Below are 21,881 nucleotides of genomic sequence, written 5' to 3'. Positions count from 1 at the left end.
AATATTTTAAATGCATGCCCCTCTCTTGAAAGTGATATGCTCAGATAAATGGAGTCCTATAACAGCATGGGGTCAAAAGCCAAAGAACAAACAGAGCAAACCACGCAGGCAATCGGAGTTTGCGAATGACCGGCGGCGGCGTTTATTCCCAAACTTTCTCACAAAATCTTTATTCCGCCAATTTATCGACATCAATCAAAACTTGTACACGTACACCCCATCACAACAACCCCGAAAATGGCGAAAAAGAGAAAGGCGAATGCAGCATCTACTGCCCAGGAAGCAGTCCCGGATTCATCCAACAAAAGAACCAGACTGCGCATCGATACTTATGAAGATGTCGCTGGCTCAGACGACGAGTTTCACATCAGTCGAGACAAAGTTCTTCTGGACGACGGCCCGGCAGCCAAGAAGCAGAAAGCATGGCAGGATAATGGTATGATTCACACGACGGAGAGGGCCATGTTCCAAGCTACATTTGTGCTGACAAGTTTGACAGACGAGTTCTTAGAGCAGTCGGAAGAAGAGGTCCTGGGTTACTCTGACGCATCCGAAGACGAAGAAGAGGTCGACCAGCAAGACGATGATGAGTATGATGACGATACAGAGCGGAAACATGCCGACGAGGAAGAGGAGGCCGAAGGCTGGGGCGCGTCGAAACAAGACTACTACAACGCAGATGCTATAGAGACAGAGCAGGATGCATTGGACGAAGAAGCAGAGGCCCTGAGAATTCAGAAGAAACAGCTGGCAGCGATGAGTGAGGCAGACTATGGCTTTGACGAGTCCGAATGGCAGACAGGAGGCGCAGAGGGCATGGACGAAGATGACCAAGACGGAGACCAGGCGGTCGTCACCGAAGTGCTTCCTCAGCTCGAGGTCAGCGACAGCATGGGACCTGCAGAACGTGTCAAAGCACTCAAGGCAAGATATCCCGAATTCGAGCCACTTAGCAAAGAGCTCTTGAAGCTGCAGGCACGGCACAAGGAGCTCACGACTACATCTTCCGCGACATCGCCCGTCACAATCGCTAAGCGTCAGGCTGCCACCGCCTACCTGGCTTCGTTGACCATGTATTTCGCACTCCTCACCTCAACCGCCGACGACAGCGCCACCAGTGGCCTGGCGCTCTCTGCCACTACTCTAAGAGATCATCCCGTTATGGACAGCTTAGTACAATGTCAACAGCTTTGGGAGAATGTCAAGGACCTTCCCGAGGACATAACATCTGGAGAGTCGGCGTCTGACATGTCCGAGGCCGAAAGCGAGGAAGACGAGGGCATCGACATGTCTGCTATCGACAACGCGAAGAACAACACACGCAAGACCAAAAAGAGCAGAGCACAGAAGGCTGCTGAAGCCGTCCAGAAGGAAGCTGCTGCTCGCCGCGCTGAGAGGATGGCTAAGGCAGAGGCCGACCTCGCCGACTTGGATGCTCTTACCAAAGCACCGAGTCGTCGTGCTACCAAGATTGCGACCCAGTCAGAGCCCAGAGTCCTGGATGACGAAGACTCCGACTTTGGTGAGGACTCGGAGCTCACTGAACAACAACTGGCAGAGAAGGCCAAACGCAAGAAGAGCTTGCGCTTCTACACCTCTCAGATCGCTCAAAAGGCCAACAAGCGTGGTGCTGCTGGCAGAAACGCTGGTGGAGACGATGACATACCATACAGGGAGCGTCTCAGAGATCGTCAGGCCAGACTCAACGCCGAAGCTGAGAAGCGTGGAAAGAACAACGAGAGGGACGTATTAGGCGATGACAGTGACGAAGAGGATCGCCGACAAGCCAAGGAGCTCCGTGCTGCCGCCAACAGTGACGAAGAATACTACGACATGGTGGCTGCCAAGTCGGCACGAAAGAAGGCAGACAAGAAGGCTGCTTCGGAGGCGTACAAGGAAGCTGCACAGCAAGGCGGCCGCGTTGTGGAGAAGCTTGAGCTTGGCCCTGACGGCAAGCGTGCCATCACGTACGCCATCGAGAAAAACAAAGGATTGACACCCCACCGCAAGAAGGATGTGCGCAACCCACGTGTCAAGAAGAGAAAGAAGTACGACGAGAAGAAGAAGAAGCTGGCCAGTATGAGACCAGTGTACAAGGGCGGCGAAGGCAGAGGCGGCTACGGTGGAGAACTCACGGGTATCAAGAAGGGCCTGGTCAAGAGTACCAAGCTCTAGATGTCCTTACCTTCGATTCATTGCAAATAAACAAGTTTGGATTCCGCACCCAGGTTCGACAGTAAGAGCGTCACTCGTGCATGGAAGACATTCATTTTCTATCAGAAAATGCAGCCACCTATGTCGCGCCAAGCCAGTCACATATCGACAACATCAGGGACCTCACTGGTAAGAACACACGAACTTGGGTCCTAAGCAGTGGCCTCAGATGCATCTAGAGGCTAATGCAACTAAGAATATAGGCCGCTAATGGAACCATGTGTTCGCGACTGCCGTTGCTGATCATGTTGCGCTATCACAGAACATTCTCCCCCGCACGCTTCTGTGGCGCGCTGCTTGCTCCGTACAGATAATTACACATCGAGCTGGGGGGGGACTGGTGATCGGAACCAAGCAAAAGCTTAAGAAATCGATCGGCCGCGGCATGCCATCACTCGTATAGCTTGACAATCTTAGCTACGACTCGTACCTTCTTGGGAGATCGGTTTAGCCTTGTATCCCGCGTAAGCGTTGGACGCCTGGACTCGCTGTACCTTGACTTAGGTAGAATCCTTGTCACGAAGTGAAGTAACGGTGTAGCAGGGCCGTACTTTGTTTTTTCCCTACGGCGCAGCTCCGAGGATACCACGAGAAGAATTGTGCGCAAGCAGCAAACAATTGTCTGTTCTATATTATCATATGACTACTGCAATATCCGCAGGTCAGTAGGATTGACAGGTCTTCATCGTTTCGTGTATTAATTCTATCTGTCCAATTCGGGACTGAGAGCCAAGCTTATCTTACCTTGTAGGATTCGGACTCGAAACCGTTGCGGGAAGCTGTCTACAACCTCCAAAAACAGTGAACCATAGCTGTTTTAGACAGCTTCTAGGCCTAATTTTGAAATCTGAAGCTGAGTTCAACATCCCAATCAAGGTTGAAGAATGCTCAAGACGGTGGTTGAGCTACTTACTCGTATAATTGAGTGTTACAACGGTAGCTTCTGCGTCCGGCCATCTTGCAGCGCGGGTTCGGTAGACAGCAGCAGGGTGCAATTCTGAATCGTCAAATCAGGATGATCTTCCCACATCTCACAGAGTCAATCAATGACAAACTCCGAGCAAGCAGTATCAACCTGTTCCTGGCGCCCATACTAGCCATCACAGTGCTTGTTCCTACTTTTCGATTCCTTTACCTGGACTATCGGAAGTTTATAGCATTGGGCCCTGGCGGAACGCCTGCAACAATCTTCGGCTATCTTCGTATCAAACTTCTGGGAGTCTTTGCTCTGCGTGATGCGCTCGAAGCACCGCCGTTACCAAGGCATCTAACCTCGACCAAGGGTTGTTTAACATCTCTGGCTGAACGTCAAGGCCTACGCCCAAAGACCTTTGGCATAGCGCCGCACCGACAGGTCACCCAGCACGGGTCTCCCCATCACTTTGCAGCTTTGTCCGCAGCAATAAGTCAAATTGCCGAACAGAATGAACATATCGAGGAAGGTACGTCTTGCTTCGAGAAACATGGGCGCGGCATCTTTTCCACCCATCCGCTGCGACGTACCTGTGGCGGTGAAATTTGCCATGCGCACGCTTCCGACGGATCGCTACACCTCACATTGCATCCTGCGGATGCGAAGGTAATGTTGGATGCCGGATGGGGAGAAAGGCACCCTCTTGCTAGAGGCGGTTGGCTTGAGCGCTTTGTACCCGGAGGCTTCGTCATGGTCTACAGTCCTAGAGACGAAGACGAACTCGAGTCTGTACTGGAACTCGTGCGGGCTGCGGCCTGGTGGGTCGGTGGTGAAGATATCGGCGCATTCCGTCGTATGCGTGCTGGTCCGACTCATAACAATGAATTGCAACATTCAGCTGCATACCACGAAGCAACGCGTAGCAGCATCATGACAAATCGAGCGCTTTTCGTGTCGTAGTCGCCGATACTTGCTCGTGCGTCAGTTACCATGTGGTCGATGGACCATAAGATCCAGTGCTAGGGGCACGCAAGTACACATGAATGGGCGAAAGGTGTCAAGTTTTTCTTCGTAAATTTGGAAGTCTCGGGCACTAGGACTGGACTGGTGATATATATCTCTCTCAAAAAGTATCCCGAGCACGCAATTTTCCTTCAAGCCAGGATGTCGCAGCCACAAATACTCTTATGAACTCAAGCGACATCCGCAAAGTGAGCACGAAGTAAGTGACAATTATTTCCACATCGGCGAAGACGTTGCCGCAGATGCGATCAAGGGTTGCTAGCGCCTCCACACTATAATGCGCACAGTTGAACTTGGCACCCACGCTTGTTCGACGCCGCCCGGCCTTGGATCTTCGGGTGGGCCTGGCGTTCTCAACCCCAATGTGGCGTCGCTGACGTGACACAGAGATACTGCCGCTGCCATGGTCCAATTATGCAACGTCCTATTGAGACGGCATACGCAAGTTAGATCCTTCACATAGAAGTAAAGTCTCTGGGTTTGCCCTGTGGCCCGTAAAATGTGCGGCAATAAAGTGTTTGAGCATCATATATCTTTCATGCAATGCGCTTAATCCTGGCTTGTTCACTTCCTTATCTCGCACCACACTACCCGCACCTTTTTTTCCTACCCCTCCGTCACTTTCTCGTACTTCTCCAAACAGAAGTGCAGCAGATAAGCAAGCAAGCCCATTTCTTGGTGTTTGCCCCCCTATCTTGTCGATCTTGACGCCAACTCCGCGACAATAAGTGGTTAATGAGCTCTGTCTATAACCACCGAATTCCCTTTACTATACCCCGCTCCTTCAGAGCATCCGTTCGATAAAATGGCGATAGGCTTCTTCAACAAGAAGTCAGGCGTTGTCGCAGACATGCCTGGCCGCACATCACCCTCCTCTACCGACAAGCCCATCATGGGTGACGGCTACTCTGCTCACGATCCCGAGAGCCTCGAAGGTCCACGAAGAATGAGCAGAATCGACCGGCCCATCACCAAGCCCATAGTACCAGACGCCGAACTGGACGACAGCAGTAGTGGCATGTCTGTTGGAAAACAGATGGAGATGGAAGCAGATAATGCCATCAAGTACAGAACTTGTAGTTGGCCAAAGGTGTGAACTTGTCGTTTTCCTTTTCCCAAGTGTGATGCTCTTGGTTCTATCCTTGTCGAATGTACCCCACATGCGCCGCATACATACCAGACTCCCCATGCGCTCCTCGACGACGGCCAGACCTGTAGTACTTGATGCATGCGCGTTGTCGCAGAACCAATATTAATCGTTATACAGACTGCAGCATTGCTCTTCTCCGAGTATATCTGCTTGGCTATCATGTCGTTCCCGTACTCCTACTCGGTCCTTGGCCTCGTTCCTGGACTGATTCTGACTGTTGTGGTCGCCATGCTGGTGCTCTACACCTCTCTCGTTCTCTGGTAAACACAATATGCTTGTGATCCAATTGTGACGGAGTCTAATGTATTCGTAGGGAATTTTGTCTCCGTCACCCTGAGGTCAAGGACGTCTGCGATATTGGCCAGATGCTCTTCTGGGGCCAGAGATGGGCCTGGTGGTTTACTGCCGTGATGTTCCTGTTGAACAACACGTTCATCCAGGTATGTCAGGTAATTCGTGGATGCGACCGAGTAGCATCTGACATTGAGATTAGGGTCTTCATTGCTTGACTGGAGCCAAGTATCTTAACACCATGACTGGACACTCGGTATGCACCATTGGTTTCAGCGCCATTGTTGCTGTGATTTCATTCATTTGCTCCATGCCTCGAACATTCAACACACTGGCACTTCTCGGCACTGCGTCCGCTTTTTTCACATTCATCAGTGTGCTTCTCGCCGCAATCTTCGCAGCTATTGAGGACCACCCGGAAGGATACCCAAAACTGGGCGAACCACTTGTACTCGCAGTCCCGGCTGCAGGAACTACATTCGTGGCAGGAATGAATGCGTTTATGAACATTAGTTATACCTTCATCGGACAGATCACCCTACCTTCCTTCATCGCCGAGATGAAGAACCCCAAGGACTTCCCCAAGGCTCTGTGGGCTGTGACTATCGCTGAGGTCATTCTTTTCTCGCTTGTTGGCTCCATCATCTACGCCTACACTGGAACCAACTACAATACCGCTCCTGCCTTCGGTTCCCTTGGAGACGAACTGTATAAGAAAGTCAGCTTTTCCTTCATGATTCCCACAATCATTTTTCTCGGAGTTCTTTACGCCTCCGTCTCCGCCCGATTCCTGTTCTTCAGAATCTTCTCAGGAACCAGGCATTTGGGCAGCCACACTGTCGTCGGATGGGCGACTTGGGCCGGACTGCTCGCCTGTACCTGGGTCTTGGCCTTCATCATCGCAGAAGTCATTCCTTTCTTCAGCGACCTGCTCTCCCTCATGAGCTCCTTGTTCGATAGCTTCTTCGGCTTCATTTTCTGGGGCGTCGCATATCTTCGCATGAGACACGCCGACTACGGCCCCGGCTTCTGGGCCAAGAGGGGAATCAGAGGTTGGATTGGATTCATCTTCAACGTTATCCTTATTGGAATCGGCCTTTTGTTCCTGAGTGGCGGAACCTACGTAAGTTCGCCTTTGCGTTTCTTTCTCAACTTCAATACTGACGTGCATGGAAACAGGCTTCCGTGATGAGCATCATCCAAGGATACAACTCAGGTTCGTTTGGTGGTGCGTTCTCCTGCGCTGACAATGGAGTGTAAATGAAACGACGCTTGAACGGGGGGATATGTCCAGTATAATCACGTTTGGACGAAATGATATTTGGTGTTATATATGTACATATCGTATTTCACATCTTTACAAAAGTTTGACTCAACATCTCGAGCATTTCGTCTCGCCTCTGTTGCAAGACTCGTGATGATTATTGCATTGAGAGATCTGGGTCAATATGGTAGAAAGCATCAGTGTCTCGTAGGCCACTGTACAGTTAACCCGAGAGCTCTAGTTGTGGCTTGGACCATGACCATTTAGATCCCCACATGCCCCTCCACGATAGCATAGTCGACACCAACGCTATGTACTCAGATACAATAATCGGGTACAACACGCAGGAAACTGGTTCGCTCGTGAATTAATCTGTCCGTCTACTTTTGCTGTCTATTGTTGTCTATCAACTTTGCAAACTCCTAGCAACGCAGTGATGCTAAGTCTGAATATGTCCTATTATGTTAATCTTGTTATTTTTATACTTTCACATCATTAATTAGGACTGATAGTATGGTGGACAGGGTTGCCCTATGCGCCGTGGGCCAATTGGCTGTTGCGTCCAATCGGCTATAGCGAAGGCTTTCGATTGGATGTGAATATCTGAATGTATGGTTCAATTGATCGTAGAGTTTGGGAATGCTTATAGTCAGTATTGTACTCCACATGCGTTCATCGGAGAGATATATTCACCTTATTCTACCTTTGGAGGGCTGTAGTAAAAAGCAACGACAGACTAAAGAAAAGTCCAGATTTGTTGCCAAGAGGTCGGCGCTTGGACTTCGGGCAGCCTTATGTTTCACACCCAACTTTATAAATGGCCCTGTTCTCTGACGACACTCAATCTTCTCCTTGAAACTCATTCTCACGACACATCAACCTGATCGCAGTGTCCCTGTGCCTGCCATCGTGATCTTGGTGCTGTAAAAGATCGTCTCTGTAGGTCCTAGGCTTTCCCAGCTCCCGGCTTATCACGGATCGGTGTCTCTGTCCAGTAGGACAGCAAGGCCACACATTAGTGCATTGCCAACCTGAAAGATACTCTTCAATCAGCAAAAGGTGTACTTGCTCAGGCACTAGCCTGCCACTCTCGATCCATTCGTGTAGCGCAGCGTTTCGTAACTGTCACTGTTCGTCGCCACCTTTTCTGGCCTGTCTTTCACGACGTGCAGGCTGAAGTGTGCCCTTTCCTTTTATCCACTAATTGCATAGTTGATATTGTTCATGCGCTCGGCAAGTCATCGATATGGTGCCGGTTCGAAAGCGCCCTCGACTGGGCGAGCGCCTAGCGTGAGCAAGTTGAGGACGAACAGAGCCAGACCTTACAAGGTTCAGGTGGAATCTATCATGGCTAAGAAAAAGAAGCTCAAACTTCATGTCCGTCGATATGAGAAAAACACACCAATCTGTAACGTGCAAGTACTGAAACTCCTTAGGACATACATGGCTCGGCGAAGCCAATGAACGGTTATACGTATCTTCCTGTTGGGTTCTCGGAGCTTGCAGAGGAATGCAAAGAGATGTCAAGACTGAAGGATGCAGATGTTGCTGTAGTATCAGTGCGTATCATGAACCATCGAGTGCCTGGAAGGATGATCTTGGGCCCATCTGGCGGGCTATGAACAGAGATTATCGGGTGACTAATTCTTCTGTTAGGCCGGATCACGCACAGCTGCACATGATCCATCAAAGCTTTCACACCACATTTATCGTGTGGGCTATCACTTTCGTACGGATATTTTTGATGCTGCATGTAACAAATTAGGATATAGGGAGCGTAATGGCAAGCTCGAAAAGATCACAGGGCTAGAGCAGCCGACTCGCTTCGAGAAGACCATGTCCCGATATGGGTCCCGTTTCGACCTGATTGATGTTAATAACCGCTCTCAGGAAGAGAGCATGAAAGTCAAAAAGCATATCCGAGAGCTTTTCCCGAAGATACCAGAAGTGGATCTACAAGAGATCTACGAGCGTGCATGGGAACAGGTAAGATCTAAGTACAACCCCAGTTTGCGAAGAGATGCTTCGTACAGCAGAAGCTGGGTGGCGTACAATTCTTGGACTTTCTCACTAACCGCTCACTAGGGAGCAAGGACAGTTGGAAACGCCAATGATTTATCATTATCTAGACAAGTCCAGCTCGCCACGATCGCCAGGATACGACACACTTACACAGACTATGACCACCTCTTGCGCGTCGGATCATGGAGAGATGCGAGGACCGCTGTCGAGCACGAGTGCTTGACAAAGCTTATCGAATGGCGTGGCGAACATGATCAGGACGACGAAGAGCTCGAAGAAATTCTCCGCGAGACAATTGTGATCGACGACGAAAGCGACGATTCTGATGCCATAGAAAGTCAAGACAACGATGAGGGTAGTGACTCCAGTCTTGAGATAGTCCAGCATACTCTTGCACCGAAGGACCTTCGCGTGGATCTAGACGAGAATAGAAGCCGTCATAAGGCACCTGGTACCGCCAAGCGGACGCAAGGGACTTTTCTACCCGCAGCATTACAGGCTAGATGGCAAAATGCTCGTTTTGAAAAGTATGGCAGCAAGCCCGCTCAGGTAGGTGTTGTTCCTGATCACCACATCACTGTCGCGCTCGACGATAATGGTATGGCTCCACGCACCTTGCACGCAGGTGGTATGAAGTATGTCAGACTCTCTCCAGAGGCCAACATAGCGCCTTCACATACACAGCTTCCGAATATCGCAACGTTAGGCTTTAGACCACATGAGAACGGACGGGCTGTACCCTACCCCCACCCACCATTAAAAGCAGGCCCGCATAGCCCTAAAGAACGGAGAGGCAAGGACGTACTTACCCGTACTGTCCATACTCCCGAGAAGACACATCACCATGGCGAGCTAGCAAATACTGCAATACATTCAATCGAGGAGCCCTATAACGCACCTTCATCCCGGGTCTCAAGGCCTGCCTATTATGACCCTTCTTCGGTCATTGACTTAACCACTCCGCCTCAATATAAGCCTTCAGGAGCGCACGTCAGAACGATTGCTGTCGATCCACGACATGAAGACCCAATCCGATACAGCAATGTATATGCTCCTGAAAGACGCGACGATTTGCGATATGCACCTCAACAGTATCCTCAAGCACCAGCAAATGTAAAGGTCTCTCAGCCACCGGTACTTACACGCCACCACGACGGTATGGAGTTCATAGACCTCACAAGATCCGGCGACTACTCTGCTTCATTATACGACCGACCGGTTCATCCCGATTTTGGTGCAATGCAACACACACAGCCTCGTGTTGCTGAACGGATCTACCGTCAGCCTGTATATGGGCAAGCTGCGTATCCACAGATGCGCTCTCAACAGACACCGATGCCAGCCACGCCACCTAGGCCGGTGCATGGAGCACCTTCTACCGTACAGCCAGTAGCTCCATTCAGCGTACGGTCTCCCTCGCGATATTCAGTCGCGCGCAATGACCCTGCGCATCGTATTCCACACAAGTGAATACATGCATGTGCTCAGCAATAAAATACTGTTCTTCCGACATGGGCAAGCAGACTTTCTGCAGAATCATCTGATCGGCATGATAACGATGAAATGAAAAGCATTAGAGATCTCGCGCGAGATTCAGAAGAGTACATCGTCACACTGGACAGACAATTACAGCAGATCACAATTACAAGCATCGCGTGATGTGATCACTTGTAAATGGTAATATGGATATCAGAATGCGGTCGAGCAATCGATTCGAAGAGCTATGAAGATCGAATGGACTGTTTATGCCACTCTGACAACATGAAATATAACATCGAAGACCAAGCCAAACCACGGATGACGTTCAATCCACTACTTCCACTCGTCTCTACCCAGTCTTACAATATCTGATTGTTCTAACACCCAAAACTTCGCCGGAGCTTTGCCCTCTTCCACAGTCCTCACCGCAGCCACCGCCGCCCTCCCGATGATTGTCTGATCTTGCGCTACCCACACTATTAGTCTTCGCCATCCTAATTCAACAAAGCAAAGGTGCTCATACCGCACTTATCCTGGAACCCCTGCCCGAACATCTTCATTCCATGAAAGATATCTTCCAGCCACTTATTCTTCGGACTCTCCCTTCCTAAAATCATTCCAGGCCGCAAGATAATCGCGTTTTCGAAGTCCAGACCTTTGATCTGTGTCTCCACACCCCTCTTCATTTTCGCATACGGCGTCAGCGCAAACGGGCTCCATGCCCCGCTTGTCCCCGCGCTCGAGCAATATACATACGTCTTGACACCTGCTGCTTTGGCCGCTTTTGCGTTTTCTATGCATAAATCATGGTCGATGGCCCATTGGGCGACGACTGAGCCAGCGCTGCTGAAGGTGGTTCCGACAGCGTTAAAAGCTACTGAAGGAATTGGGGACAGCGTGGCAATCAGTGGGCTCCATTCTGCTGAGTCCGCTTTAATGATAGGATGAAGTTTGGAATCTTGCGTCGGCGGAGCGCGACGGGAGGTGGTTATGATGGACGTGCAAGTGGTGGAGGACAGGAGGGTGGTGAGGATTTGGGAGCCGACTGCGCCAGTGGAACCAAGTATTAGCGCTGCTGTCATTATGATCTAGATCTTGTAAGACGTCAGTGAATGTAGGAGAGGAGGTCTGGAAAGAAGAGCTTGGAGTATTTGTTTCAGGTTACAAGCAAGCTTAAGGTACTGTAGGCTGGAAGCGGCTAACGCTAGAAGCTGCCAACTCTACTAGAACCGCTACTTTTATTCCTTCGCAATCCTAAGGTACGTATTCAAAAGGGATACATCTACACTATCGATAGCCGCCGTGTCGAACTTGTTCCAACTCTGGGACAATACAACAATAATGAAAGCGCTCCTTGACGACGCAATTATTGGCATCACTCACGAATTGGTCTTTAATCGAAAGAAATTGGTATATGCGAGTTTCATGTAAACAATATCTATAAGACAGTCTATGGGTATCGAAAATGCAAAAAAGGTCTATCTCATCTATCGCGCAATCTATAATGCTGCCCCAAGAACGCCATGAATAGGACAGAAGAAAGACATGTAGCTATGCAAGTAAAACAGAAAAAGGAGCAGAGATAGTCGCCGTCCAATGCGCTGCACTGGGGAATTTTTGGTTTCGCTGCGCTCGTCATATCATGACCACGCAGTCGTGGACCGTTGATCAGCTGTCCAGCAGCGACCAATGCCTGGAGCCGGTCTCCGTGGTTGCGCAGAGTTGATAGCTCCTGCCGCCAGATGCAGATGACGACTCTTCGAATCGGAATCCGAGGAGTCTGCCCTTGATTGTGCCTAGGCTCATGGGCAATCTGGAGATGGTATGCACTTGATGCTCCGAAGACGACTGCACGCGATGCTGCTCCTTCTGCTTCAAGTCAGAGCAAGACTCTTGGTCAAGTTTGGCCGCGAGCTGCTCTGAGCGTGGCAAGCGGTACACAGCAACATTGCTGTCATCCCTCTCATACGAATTCGCGCTGCAATCCGCAGACATGGCCAAGAGGATGCCGTCTGCAGAAAGCGAGAAATCCGGCTGTCGGGTGAACTCAGAGTACAGGTCCTCCCAGTAACCGTGACGGGTCCTGGACGTCGGCGAGAAGGAAAACGGGCTGGGCAGATCAGCGAGGATGACGGCGCTGTTCTCCGCCGTGGCGAAGTGACCGTGCATTGTCGGTGTAGCGATGTAGCCGACGCAATAGCAGGACGAAGGAGCGATGGGGTGACGCCGTTGCGCGGCAAATAGCCAGCCGTCGTTCAGTGGGCGCAGGAGCTTCATGCCCGCCAAGGCATCTGACAGGGGAATCGTGGTGAATGGACGTGGAACGACCTTGCTTGAATCCAGAAACGCGTGTCGGAGCCCCCCCTTGCCCTGCCAGTGCTGTAAACTGGGAGTCGAGTCTTGAGGACTTCCGAGGTAGACTACAGTGCCTTTGTTGCTCAATTGGACTCGCAGGAGACTGTTGTTGTGCTGAAATGCAAGGCCAGCGATGTAGTGGCCTGCAGCAGAGGGGATGTACGCCGAGGAAGGCCACGAGTCCTCTTCCGCGGACAAATCGTAGATCTGAATGGTACGCTCCAGTGCTATGGCTAGCAGAGTCCCATCGTCCGAGAGAGCAAGTTCGTAAAGAGTAGTGGGCGCACATTTGAACCATGGACCGCCACCAATGGCTGTGCGAAGGTCATTGAGAGCTCTTCGCGAGATAACCTCGGGCTGTGCAGCTTCTAGGTTCCAAAGCGTGATCTCACGATCACTCAAAGCAGCAGCACGTTTCTGGTTCTTCGAAATGGAGAGTTTCGCCTGTATTGACTTTTCGGTAAACAGTGGCGATCGAGATCCAGGCGTGGTTACTCTCATGCCCAGCATCAGAGTATGCGCAGCCTCTCCGAATAATGACAACAGTCGCTCTGAGCCTAACGTCTTCGCTGATACACTCGGTGTGATTGGTACCTGTTGCAATTGAGTGGCCAGAGTCACCGGGTCCGTGGATGCATGTCTCCACCAACGGCAGACTGCGCGAGATGCATTGAAGGAGCGAGGATCTAGGTATTGAAACACATGCTGTTGGATTTCGAGTGGAAAATGAGCTGCCATCTGTTATATACTTAATCGATGCCAACAAGGCACTACTTGGTGATAAAATGGGTTGGGCTTGTGGGGGGTGAAGTGAAGTGCTTATAACTGGTTGTGTATTTTGTGTAAATAATCTCTATATAAAACTTGAAGCTAGTAGAAGTCGTAGACTATCAAGCTATATAACAGAGTTCTGAAAACCGTCGCGAAAATTTATATTATATGAATATACTAGTATGTATCCGCCCCTCGTCACGGAACACACGGGAGATCACCTCAACACATTTGACCCTCTTTGCACTCCGACCAGAATTGTTATAGCGGAACAACGCTTATCATGGATTTTTTCTGTTGACCGTCACGCTTCCCCGAAACAGGTAGCCGGCAGATCCTATTTTTGTTGCAACCGATCTTCGCCGCCCATTCTAAGGGCAAAACACCGCTTAACTTTCGGCGAAAGTCCTGCTCTTCGGGACTTGAAACCCTCTCGATTCGGACCGGAAGTCTCCCGTTGCCTACCCCCGTAACAGAGGAGACCACAACCCGCTCCACCTCACGTTTTTGCCGATGCCGCGTTAAATAGACTGCAAATGTTCACGCCATGCAACACGAGACTCTCATTGGGCGAGCTCGCAAATCGCCAATAACACCTTACATGAGTCATATAAGTAGTCACAATAAATAAAGGCAGATGGCGACATTTTGCATGAAGATCTGCGTATCATGATTAAAGCTCTGGTAAGAAATGTCTCTTTCTTGGCTGCATATGAGTGAATAAGGTATGTGCGAAGAAATAGGCAGCTCAAGTTGACTATTATGGCTTTACCTCCACTTTCTTGATGCTTCACCTGATTGACTGCACGCATGAAGTGACCGCCTATACTTTATTGACGTGCTCTGTGGTGACCTCATTTCGACGAAGATAATGGACGCATGATGCTCAGCGCAGTCGAGAAGTGTAATGTTTTATCTGTGACAATCGTAATGCACTGAGCTTGAGACCATGCAGAGGGAGGTCATCGCGCATGCACTATACACAACGAAAGTAGTCCTACATGCGTCATCCACACTGGCGCATTGCGTAGCGATTGTAAATGCAAGCATCGACAATCTTAGAGCATGATGGTTCGACGTCACTCATCACAGTGACCTGCAATCCATTACTGAGTTCGGTAGTATACTCTTATCAACCTCATCTTGAACATGCTCCGTACATGGCTCCTGGTGCCTCAGAGGAAGGGTCCGGTGATCCGCACCAGAGATGGTCAACAGCTGACGTTGTACTGCCAAAAGTGGAGGGCCGCTTTGCGACATCTCACCAGACTTGTAGCGACCGCTGAGGCCTGCAGCACGATTGCGGAGACGGCGTGATTCCCTTTCAGCTCATCGATTTCATCGACGGAGACAATGAGGTGTATAAGCTTGGAGGTAGCAAATGGCGACGATGGCCAGAGCAAGACCACACAGCCTCCTGGGTGTCAAACTTTGCTACGAGGCATAATCAGCTTGAATTGTCATTCGAGTTTGAGAAAGTAATACTGTCTACCTTCAACGTGGTGATTCTGGAGCTCCATTTCGACTCATGTTCCATAGATATTGGCCCAGATTTCTCGATGTCGTACTTCGAATGAGTAAATTCGGGTGATTTGACTGCCTCGATAGATCTAATTGATAGCGAAAAAGGTCCTTCCTGGTCGCCGAAGAAGCTTCATCGTGGGTCAGCAAGTATTCAATGATTGTATCCACGGGATCCGATACCTTCGCATCATGATACTTATGCGCTTGACTGAGGAGAGATTCAACGGATGTGCGTCTTTTTGGACCTTGCCTCGGTACGTCGGCTTCAGCTTGTGCCATGGAACGAATATCGAAGTGTCTCCTTTGGCTTTTCCGCCAATAAAGTCCTTCTCTGATATCTCGAAATCATACTCATACGAGGTTGTGGATTGCTCGCGACCATTCTCCGGGTTGCGCGGAAGAAGGTCATCCTTCAAGATGAAAGTGTATCGTTTGCCTGGTGCACAACTTGCTCAGCTTTGCACGGGTACAATGTAGCTCTAGCCTAAGAGTCGTGTCTCCAAATCCTCTGTGCATGTGTGCTCCGCATAAGTTAGCCACTCACCATCGGACTCCGCAATCTTGAGCATGATGCCGTCCAAACCGCTCAAGTTCCATGTGCTCTCTTCGCCAACAGTCCGCTGGCTCGCAAACCCCGCACCTCCCAGAGTCTTGATATCGAGCTCTCCATGGAAACGGCCTACAGTATCACTGCATTCCAAATAAGACTTTGGAAATGGGCATGTCAGTTTCCTATCACAATACGATCAAGAGGTACGGGTATGGAGCTGCTGCGCCTACCTGCGACTCCCCACCTCGAACCCTGTCATCACTAGCCGTCCAATCACTTGAGTCCCAGGGACTGCTTTGCTTTAGTTGCGGTGTCTTTCTAATCATGTCCATTCTGTACCCACCGAAGGCCCCCGAACAACGCCAACCCTGTTTCACTCATCGTATGTACCTCTACGAACAGTATCGCTCTGTCGCGCTGTCCGTGTTGAAATAGATCAAGTGGCGTTATCTCCGGTCGATTCAGTACGTAAGGCATGCAGCGAACAGTTCTGAGCAGAGTGGGGTGGGGTCAGATGTATCGGATAACTAAATCGATGCGCGCCTTGCCCGCCTTATTCTTGGCGCGGTCGCATGTTGGCGCATCGCCCATGCGGCTATGCATATCGTACTCGTACGGCACACGTGGGTACAGGCATATACTCTTGCATTTCCGAGCTGCTACGGTTTCGGCTGTTCTCTCAAGCACGAGATCCATTGGGGCACCTGCCACATGTACGTTTGCCGAAACATCAGGCAGACAATGGGGCCCGTATACCGGCTACGCGGCTCGTTACGATTTCGTACCTAAAGAGCTACTTCAACTATTATTCAGTAACGAAACTCGTGTAAGAATGACAAATTCGATGAGGAATATGCTGAAGCATTTCACTTCATGCGACTGGGATGTGCATGTGTACCTAAAGTGCACAGCAACTATGGTAAGGAGGTATATCCTTGGAACGCCATGCTTCCCAAAAGCGAATGTGTGGTATTGGCGCGCGAAAAAAAAACCCGCCACGTCCGAGGCTCAGCGTAAAAAATCCAACGCCGCGCTATAGAGTTTTCCAAGCCGCCACCCTTGATCATGATTTTGTGTGAAGAATCAGCCAAGCTACGATCCGGATCCATCACAGCTTTTCGAAGGTTCTGTATGATTCATACGTCTGCGATGGCGGAGTCAACGGCATCCCAGGAGATAGCGGATGGCTATACTCCAAGGGCGAACCGGTATTGGAATACTCGTAGCTGTCGGACAAGGCTGGCGTCTGTCGCACGACATTAGCGCCATGTCCTACACGGCTCAATACATGGGTCTGCCTACGAGAGCCATAGGTGTGTGGTAGCTATATGTGTTCGGAACATCGACTCCTGCCATAGAGGCATAGCTCAGGCTGAAAGGGTTCACATCGTCTTCCTCGTAGTATTCTTGCTTGACAGTCGAGGGTGGTTGACTCGATGGGTGATTAGCGTAGGCATGACCGGATCCTGCAAGATATGATGTGTCCGAGGTTGAGATGGGAATGGTAAAATAATTCTGCTTCCGTGAGTCTGGGAAGTAAGACCCTGTTCGGTCCACAGAGGAAGACAGAGGTTGGTAGGAGATGAGTGGCGGAGGAGATGTGGAAAGTTGACGAGTATGTTGATAAGAGAACATTCCCTTGTCGTCGACTGGACCTTGCTGCAATGGTAGCAGATACTCGGGCCTTTGAGGATTGCTATAAGGCTGCTCTATAGAGTTGCGGGAAGTGTCTGCTCTGCTCGGTGTCTCACTGCGATCTAGAGCCGATCGGTCGAGCTGTGTATATTTTTGTTCGGGAGATGGCGAAGTGGACGAGGACGCCGCCCTCCGTTCGAGATCCTCTAGGCGCCTCTTGAGTTTCTTTCCTTGTACGAGGTAAGCTAATGTGCTGAATGGAAACCACCACCACACTTACTGTAATTTCTTTGGGCGATTCTGTTCTGTATTCTACGTCTTTCCGCGAGGTCAGATATCTTAGTCCAGTCTTCGTCCGGGTTTGCACTGGCACTGAAAGCACTGCTGGTCGCATGTGACACAGAGTGGTGTTTGTGTGGGACATGTGGGGAGCATGCACACGCATAGCTCGATGAGTGCCGATTCATGATTGTGCTAGATTCAAGCCAGCTGATATTGCGTGTCTATCAAGAAAGGAAGCAAGAGCAGTGATGGAGAGGTGCACTATGATAATCAGAAAAGCTCACCAACCTGACTTAATCTACGATTCACATCGAGCTTCAGCCTCGAGGGTGTGGCCTCATATAGATCAACATAACGAGTGCAGCGCCGCGCCTTGTAACAGGCAAGCTCTATAGAGGATTAGAACCCTGGCTGTTTTAGCGTGAATACCATGTGAAGGCGGCAGCCACTACCACGGCCTTGAGCGAGTGGTAGCGAGGCCTCCCATGTGGATTCAGGTAACCTCCAATCCCATACCGCCTGGTCCGCGCCCCTCATTGGCAGACGTGGAACTCTTTCGTGCATCTTCTACGAAGGTCTTCATAGGGCTGTACGCAGGGTACGGTGTGAGTAGCGCAAACAGGATAAGTGTACATACTCTTGGGACATACGTGAGCCTCGCTTTCGGGTCACCGCGCATGCAGTATGCAAACTTGTCAATACATCAACCAACAAGGGCGCCACGTAAAGCGATAGTCCTCGTCCGCAGCCGCGCGGACAGGGACAAGAAGGCTGCATCGTGTACCAGCAGAGTATGGCTCCATGGCGACAATTTTGATCCCATGCAGTGCAGTCCTTTACCGTAGAATGCCAGAGCTTGCTTATAAAACACCGCGGAACGAAGGTGCTAGGTAGAACGTTACCATGGACAATTGGAACTCACGATAAGAGGCCACAGGAGGATCGCCCCACAGTGAAATCTCAGCCCTGTGAGCTTGCGGCATGCGGGGTGGCTACCTTAGCCGTGCGGAGCCATAACGCTGTCAAGGTAGGTAGGTAATTATACCTCTTTCCGTTTTTGAGCTGGTTCCGTTGCTGGAGTGTACAGCACAGTCGCCAGGTCATTGGAACCATGCACAGTATATGGACAGTAGTACTCCGTACAAGTATTTGTATATGTAGTAGGAAGAAAGCAGGGTCATCTTACCCTAGAACTTCCGACTACCCCTCCCCTGCTTGTTTGAGGACTGAAATACTTTTTAGCTCCTTCGCGTCACTTATGCCTGTCAAATTCTGTGTAGTTTTAGGCTGAAGACAACAATAATTGCACAGTAGAGGAGTGAATACAGTACCAGGTCTAGACGCAAACGACCAGCATCCCACAATCGCTGTAAACATACCTTAGAACACGCCCTACAGATGACTATGCTCCTTCTCACTCCTTTGTACCATGCCTTACCTTTCTGTTGTTGTTGTTGTTGGCAGTGTCGTTCGTTCCTTCGTGAGCCTTGACATCATCCCTCATAGGTAGACAGCCCCTCAGACTAGCATCGCTTTCCGATTCACGACTGGGACTGTCGACTCGCACAGCTGTGATTCCAATTCTGTTGTATGCCATGCTCTTTGTGGTACATCATCAATCTGTTCTGTGCAAGTGTCGGTTGGTGGTAGGAAAGCTCATACAGCTCACAGACATGGTCTAGCCCAGTGTTTCTGTTTCAGCGGGTTTAATTCGCATCATCCCTGGATATGTTATTGTTGTGGGACAAGCAAAGGTGGTGACACCAATCTCGAGGGCACCGGTACCGTCAGTCCGACATCTAAGAAGGGCATCATCGCCCTGAAGGTGTCGACCAACTCGCTCATGCTTCGAAGCAGTATAAAGAAGCCACGCAGGGCTCAAATGGTCAGCTCACAGTTCATGCCCTGACAACACGCTTCCCCACTGCCTTCCCTGTGTCAATCTTGCGACAAATAGCGCTGCGGATCATCCGGTAGGACCTACTTACTAAGCTCGGCCTGTATGAGATCAAACAACGCTTGACCACGAACGTGAGGACGGTTGATCTGTCGATGGTTAGGCAAGCTCTTGCCGAAGGCTTGACCGAGCTGTCAAAAGGGACGTCATTGACGTTCCTACTACAGAATGATCTGTAGACATTCGAAGCGATTGTCAGCCATAAAGGTCACAATGAGGGGCAGCGCGAAGATCCCGCGTCTGCTACACGATATTCTACGCTCGTGGCTGGTCCGTTGGCGCTCTAGGCTCTGCATGCTCATATCGCACTGACCTTTTCATCGCTTATTTGAGGTGATGACAGGTGACTATGTCTAGGCCCGTCTCAACAGCCATTGTCATCAGATGTTGGATTCGAGTGTTGGCTACCAAATAAAGCATGTTTCCCTTTACCTCTCCTTTGCTACTTCTTTCATGACCCATCTACCTCTGACCTCGGGCTGTACCGCTGTTTCGACCTAACCATGCTCAACACGGCCACTTCCACCGATGTCTGCCTCCGCCTCCACGTATCTGCGCTGTCACTCTCGCAGTTGCGAATGAGTGGGGAATTTCTCAGTTGTCATACATACATCGTGTTTCAGTCCTTCCCTTCCTTCAAAAACCCATCCTAGCCCTGGTGGACGCATTCATGGCCTGGAGAGTGCAATTCTCTCGACTCGACTGATATGGCATAGAATACATAAAGCAGCCCCCCGTTTATACTCCAAAAAACACATTACGAAGTCCATTACGCCGTCTGAGCCGACGACTCCAATCCCATGTCAACACTCAATTGCATTAACGGACACTCTCCGCATTTCACGAGCGATTCAAGTTCCTTGATTTGACTTTGCAGAAGGCGATGCTCGTCAAGCAACTTGTCGTTCTCCGTTCTGGCACGCTTGATCTGCTGTGTTGCCGCAGCAATGACAGCTGCTTTGGTAAGACGCTTGAGCTCGTCTGCACCCAAACGTGATGATTTGGCCTCCATCGTTGCCACTATAGAATCTCGGAGCACATCAACCTGAGCGTTGATATTCTCCCTATAACGGCGTTCCACGATATTGTGGCGGACTTTGGCCGAGTCTGTGGTTCGCGTGCGAGTAGGCTCTGGTCTATCGTCCTTTGCATGATCAGATGCCTCACTGCCGCTCTCTGCAGAGCCCTGGCGGATCGGGACTGTGACTGGAGCAGTGACTGCATCACTCGCCTTCGCCACCCGAGATGCGGCTGTCACAGGCAGTGTTTCATTAGAATCTGACCATTGCTGTGATGTCTTCTGTGACGGTGGTGACATATCAGACTCTTGGTTTGTCTGGTAAGAGCTGACTTTTTGATTCTGAGAATCACGATTTGGAGCATGGCTCCCAGTAGTGGAGGATGCGGGAGTCGTGTCAAAGTCTAGAGGAAGCTGCTGAATATCAGAGCCTCCCCGGCTCGCCGGGCTCACATTGTTACTCGTTGCGAAGTTCAGCTCTAGAGGTGATAGGGACTCGGAATGCTGCGAGTCCGGGTTTTGTGACGTAGGCGTCCCTGGGATGGATGAGTTTGAGATCGAGGGAGACATTTTGTGGCTTTAAGTAGCAACTGACATGCGACCTCTGACGAGTTGGTCAGAGAAAAGGCATCATAAGGACTCATCAAGGGGTCGGCAACGGTATCATAATTGATGAAATCGAATCCGCCCGGCGTGGGAAAGGTAGGATAATCGTATCCTCCATACGCGTTGGCATGCCGAAAAGGCATTTTGGAATCTTGTGGCGGTAACAATCAGGTGATAGTTACAGCCTAGCCCTTTATCTATGCAACAGAACCACGAGACACGATGGTGGCCAAGGCACAGGGGTTTTGAGTTTGAGGGTCAAATGTACTGGTAGCGGATATAGCAATGGGAAAGCTGCGAACCGTGGGGGGAGGGGGAGTGTAAGGTTGTTACTCTCGTCCCTCTCCAACTGCTGCTTTGAACGCCGTCCTTACTCGCTTGGACTCCACTATCCCTGGGCACTAGTCACAGCAGTCGCCATCGCGATCAGAGACATCTTTGACCATTAATTGCCGTTTTGGGATTCTAGACTTCTTGGAACAGTGTGTTTCATTGGCTGCTAGAAGTCCCAGTCTAAGCTTTGTCACCCACGTTCGGAGCGACTCGGAAGACGAGACCGAACATCCTAAAGGCCCGCACCGTGGCGTGACACTTGCTTGGCAAATTCTGCAAGTATCACCTGATGTTACCCAGGCCGAGAAACACGGAGCCGTCAAGGTACTATCGGGTACTGGCACTTGTTACAGCATCCGCCATGCTGGTTACCAGACTAGAGTCCAAAATTGGAAGCCATGGCCGGTGCCATAATACAGCACAGCGGCACACCTGCCACATCCACGTTGTTTCCTGATACTCATCGGCTAGCAAGAAAAACATTCTCCAGTGAA

The 21,881-nt window shown here is 50.4% G+C and overlaps 8 protein-coding genes across 9 annotated transcripts; 3 read left to right on the top strand and 5 right to left on the bottom strand.

The window, feature by feature from the left end:
• Window positions 1-237: 237 nt before the first annotated feature.
• On the top strand, window positions 238-2,175 carry AAFC00_005586 (uncharacterized protein; the record flags this gene model as incomplete). The annotated part of the gene is made up of 2 exons (XM_069345392.1): window positions 238-436; window positions 500-2,175. 2 exons carry the CDS (start codon window positions 238-240, stop codon window positions 2,173-2,175), a joined length of 1,875 nt encoding a protein of 624 aa, XP_069203219.1.
• Window positions 2,176-4,955: 2,780 nt separating this feature from the next.
• On the top strand, window positions 4,956-6,851 carry AAFC00_005585 (uncharacterized protein; the record flags this gene model as incomplete). Its single annotated transcript, XM_069345391.1, has 5 exons — window positions 4,956-5,240; window positions 5,418-5,560; window positions 5,614-5,740; window positions 5,794-6,714; window positions 6,771-6,851. 5 exons carry the CDS (start codon window positions 4,956-4,958, stop codon window positions 6,849-6,851), a joined length of 1,557 nt encoding a protein of 518 aa, XP_069203218.1.
• A 1,228-nt stretch (window positions 6,852-8,079) lies between these two features.
• Window positions 8,080-10,347, top strand: AAFC00_005584 (uncharacterized protein; the record flags this gene model as incomplete). 2 transcript variants are annotated; one of them, XM_069345389.1, is made up of 4 exons in its annotated part: window positions 8,080-8,232; window positions 8,292-8,414; window positions 8,512-8,841; window positions 8,941-10,347. In XM_069345389.1, 4 exons carry the CDS (start codon window positions 8,080-8,082, stop codon window positions 10,345-10,347), a joined length of 2,013 nt encoding a protein of 670 aa, XP_069203216.1. The 2 variants fall into 2 exon arrangements, with proteins under 2 accessions (XP_069203216.1, XP_069203217.1); XM_069345390.1 differs by having other exon boundaries at window positions 8,203-8,232.
• A 342-nt stretch (window positions 10,348-10,689) lies between these two features.
• AAFC00_005583 (uncharacterized protein) lies at window positions 10,690-11,438 on the bottom strand (the record flags this gene model as incomplete). The annotated part of the gene is made up of 2 exons (XM_069345388.1): window positions 10,690-10,823; window positions 10,880-11,438. The coding sequence occupies 2 exons, from the start codon at window positions 11,436-11,438 to the stop codon at window positions 10,690-10,692; spliced, it is 693 nt and encodes a 230-aa protein (XP_069203215.1).
• Window positions 11,439-12,024: 586 nt separating this feature from the next.
• Window positions 12,025-13,449, bottom strand: AAFC00_005582 (uncharacterized protein; the record flags this gene model as incomplete). The annotated part of the gene is made up of 1 exon (XM_069345387.1): window positions 12,025-13,449. One exon carries the CDS (start codon window positions 13,447-13,449, stop codon window positions 12,025-12,027), a length of 1,425 nt encoding a protein of 474 aa, XP_069203214.1.
• A 1,371-nt stretch (window positions 13,450-14,820) lies between these two features.
• Window positions 14,821-15,937, bottom strand: AAFC00_005581 (uncharacterized protein; the record flags this gene model as incomplete). Its single annotated transcript, XM_069345386.1, has 6 exons — window positions 14,821-14,916; window positions 14,975-15,134; window positions 15,187-15,442; window positions 15,551-15,713; window positions 15,787-15,847; window positions 15,900-15,937. The coding sequence occupies 6 exons, from the start codon at window positions 15,935-15,937 to the stop codon at window positions 14,821-14,823; spliced, it is 774 nt and encodes a 257-aa protein (XP_069203213.1).
• A 727-nt stretch (window positions 15,938-16,664) lies between these two features.
• On the bottom strand, window positions 16,665-17,658 carry AAFC00_005580 (uncharacterized protein; the record flags this gene model as incomplete). Its single annotated transcript, XM_069345385.1, has 3 exons — window positions 16,665-16,802; window positions 16,859-17,421; window positions 17,472-17,658. The coding sequence occupies 3 exons, from the start codon at window positions 17,656-17,658 to the stop codon at window positions 16,665-16,667; spliced, it is 888 nt and encodes a 295-aa protein (XP_069203212.1).
• Window positions 17,659-20,199: 2,541 nt separating this feature from the next.
• AAFC00_005579 (uncharacterized protein) lies at window positions 20,200-21,197 on the bottom strand (the record flags this gene model as incomplete). Its single annotated transcript, XM_069345384.1, has 2 exons — window positions 20,200-20,984; window positions 21,044-21,197. 2 exons carry the CDS (start codon window positions 21,195-21,197, stop codon window positions 20,200-20,202), a joined length of 939 nt encoding a protein of 312 aa, XP_069203211.1.
• Window positions 21,198-21,881: the final 684 nt, after the last annotated feature.

Source organism: Neodothiora populina, assembly GCF_041146345.1.
Source record: "Neodothiora populina strain CPC 39397 chromosome Unknown canker_contig_5, whole genome shotgun sequence".
NCBI classification, from domain to species: domain Eukaryota; kingdom Fungi; phylum Ascomycota; class Dothideomycetes; order Dothideales; family Dothioraceae; genus Neodothiora; species Neodothiora populina.
This window is presented reverse-complemented; position numbering and strand designations above follow the sequence as displayed.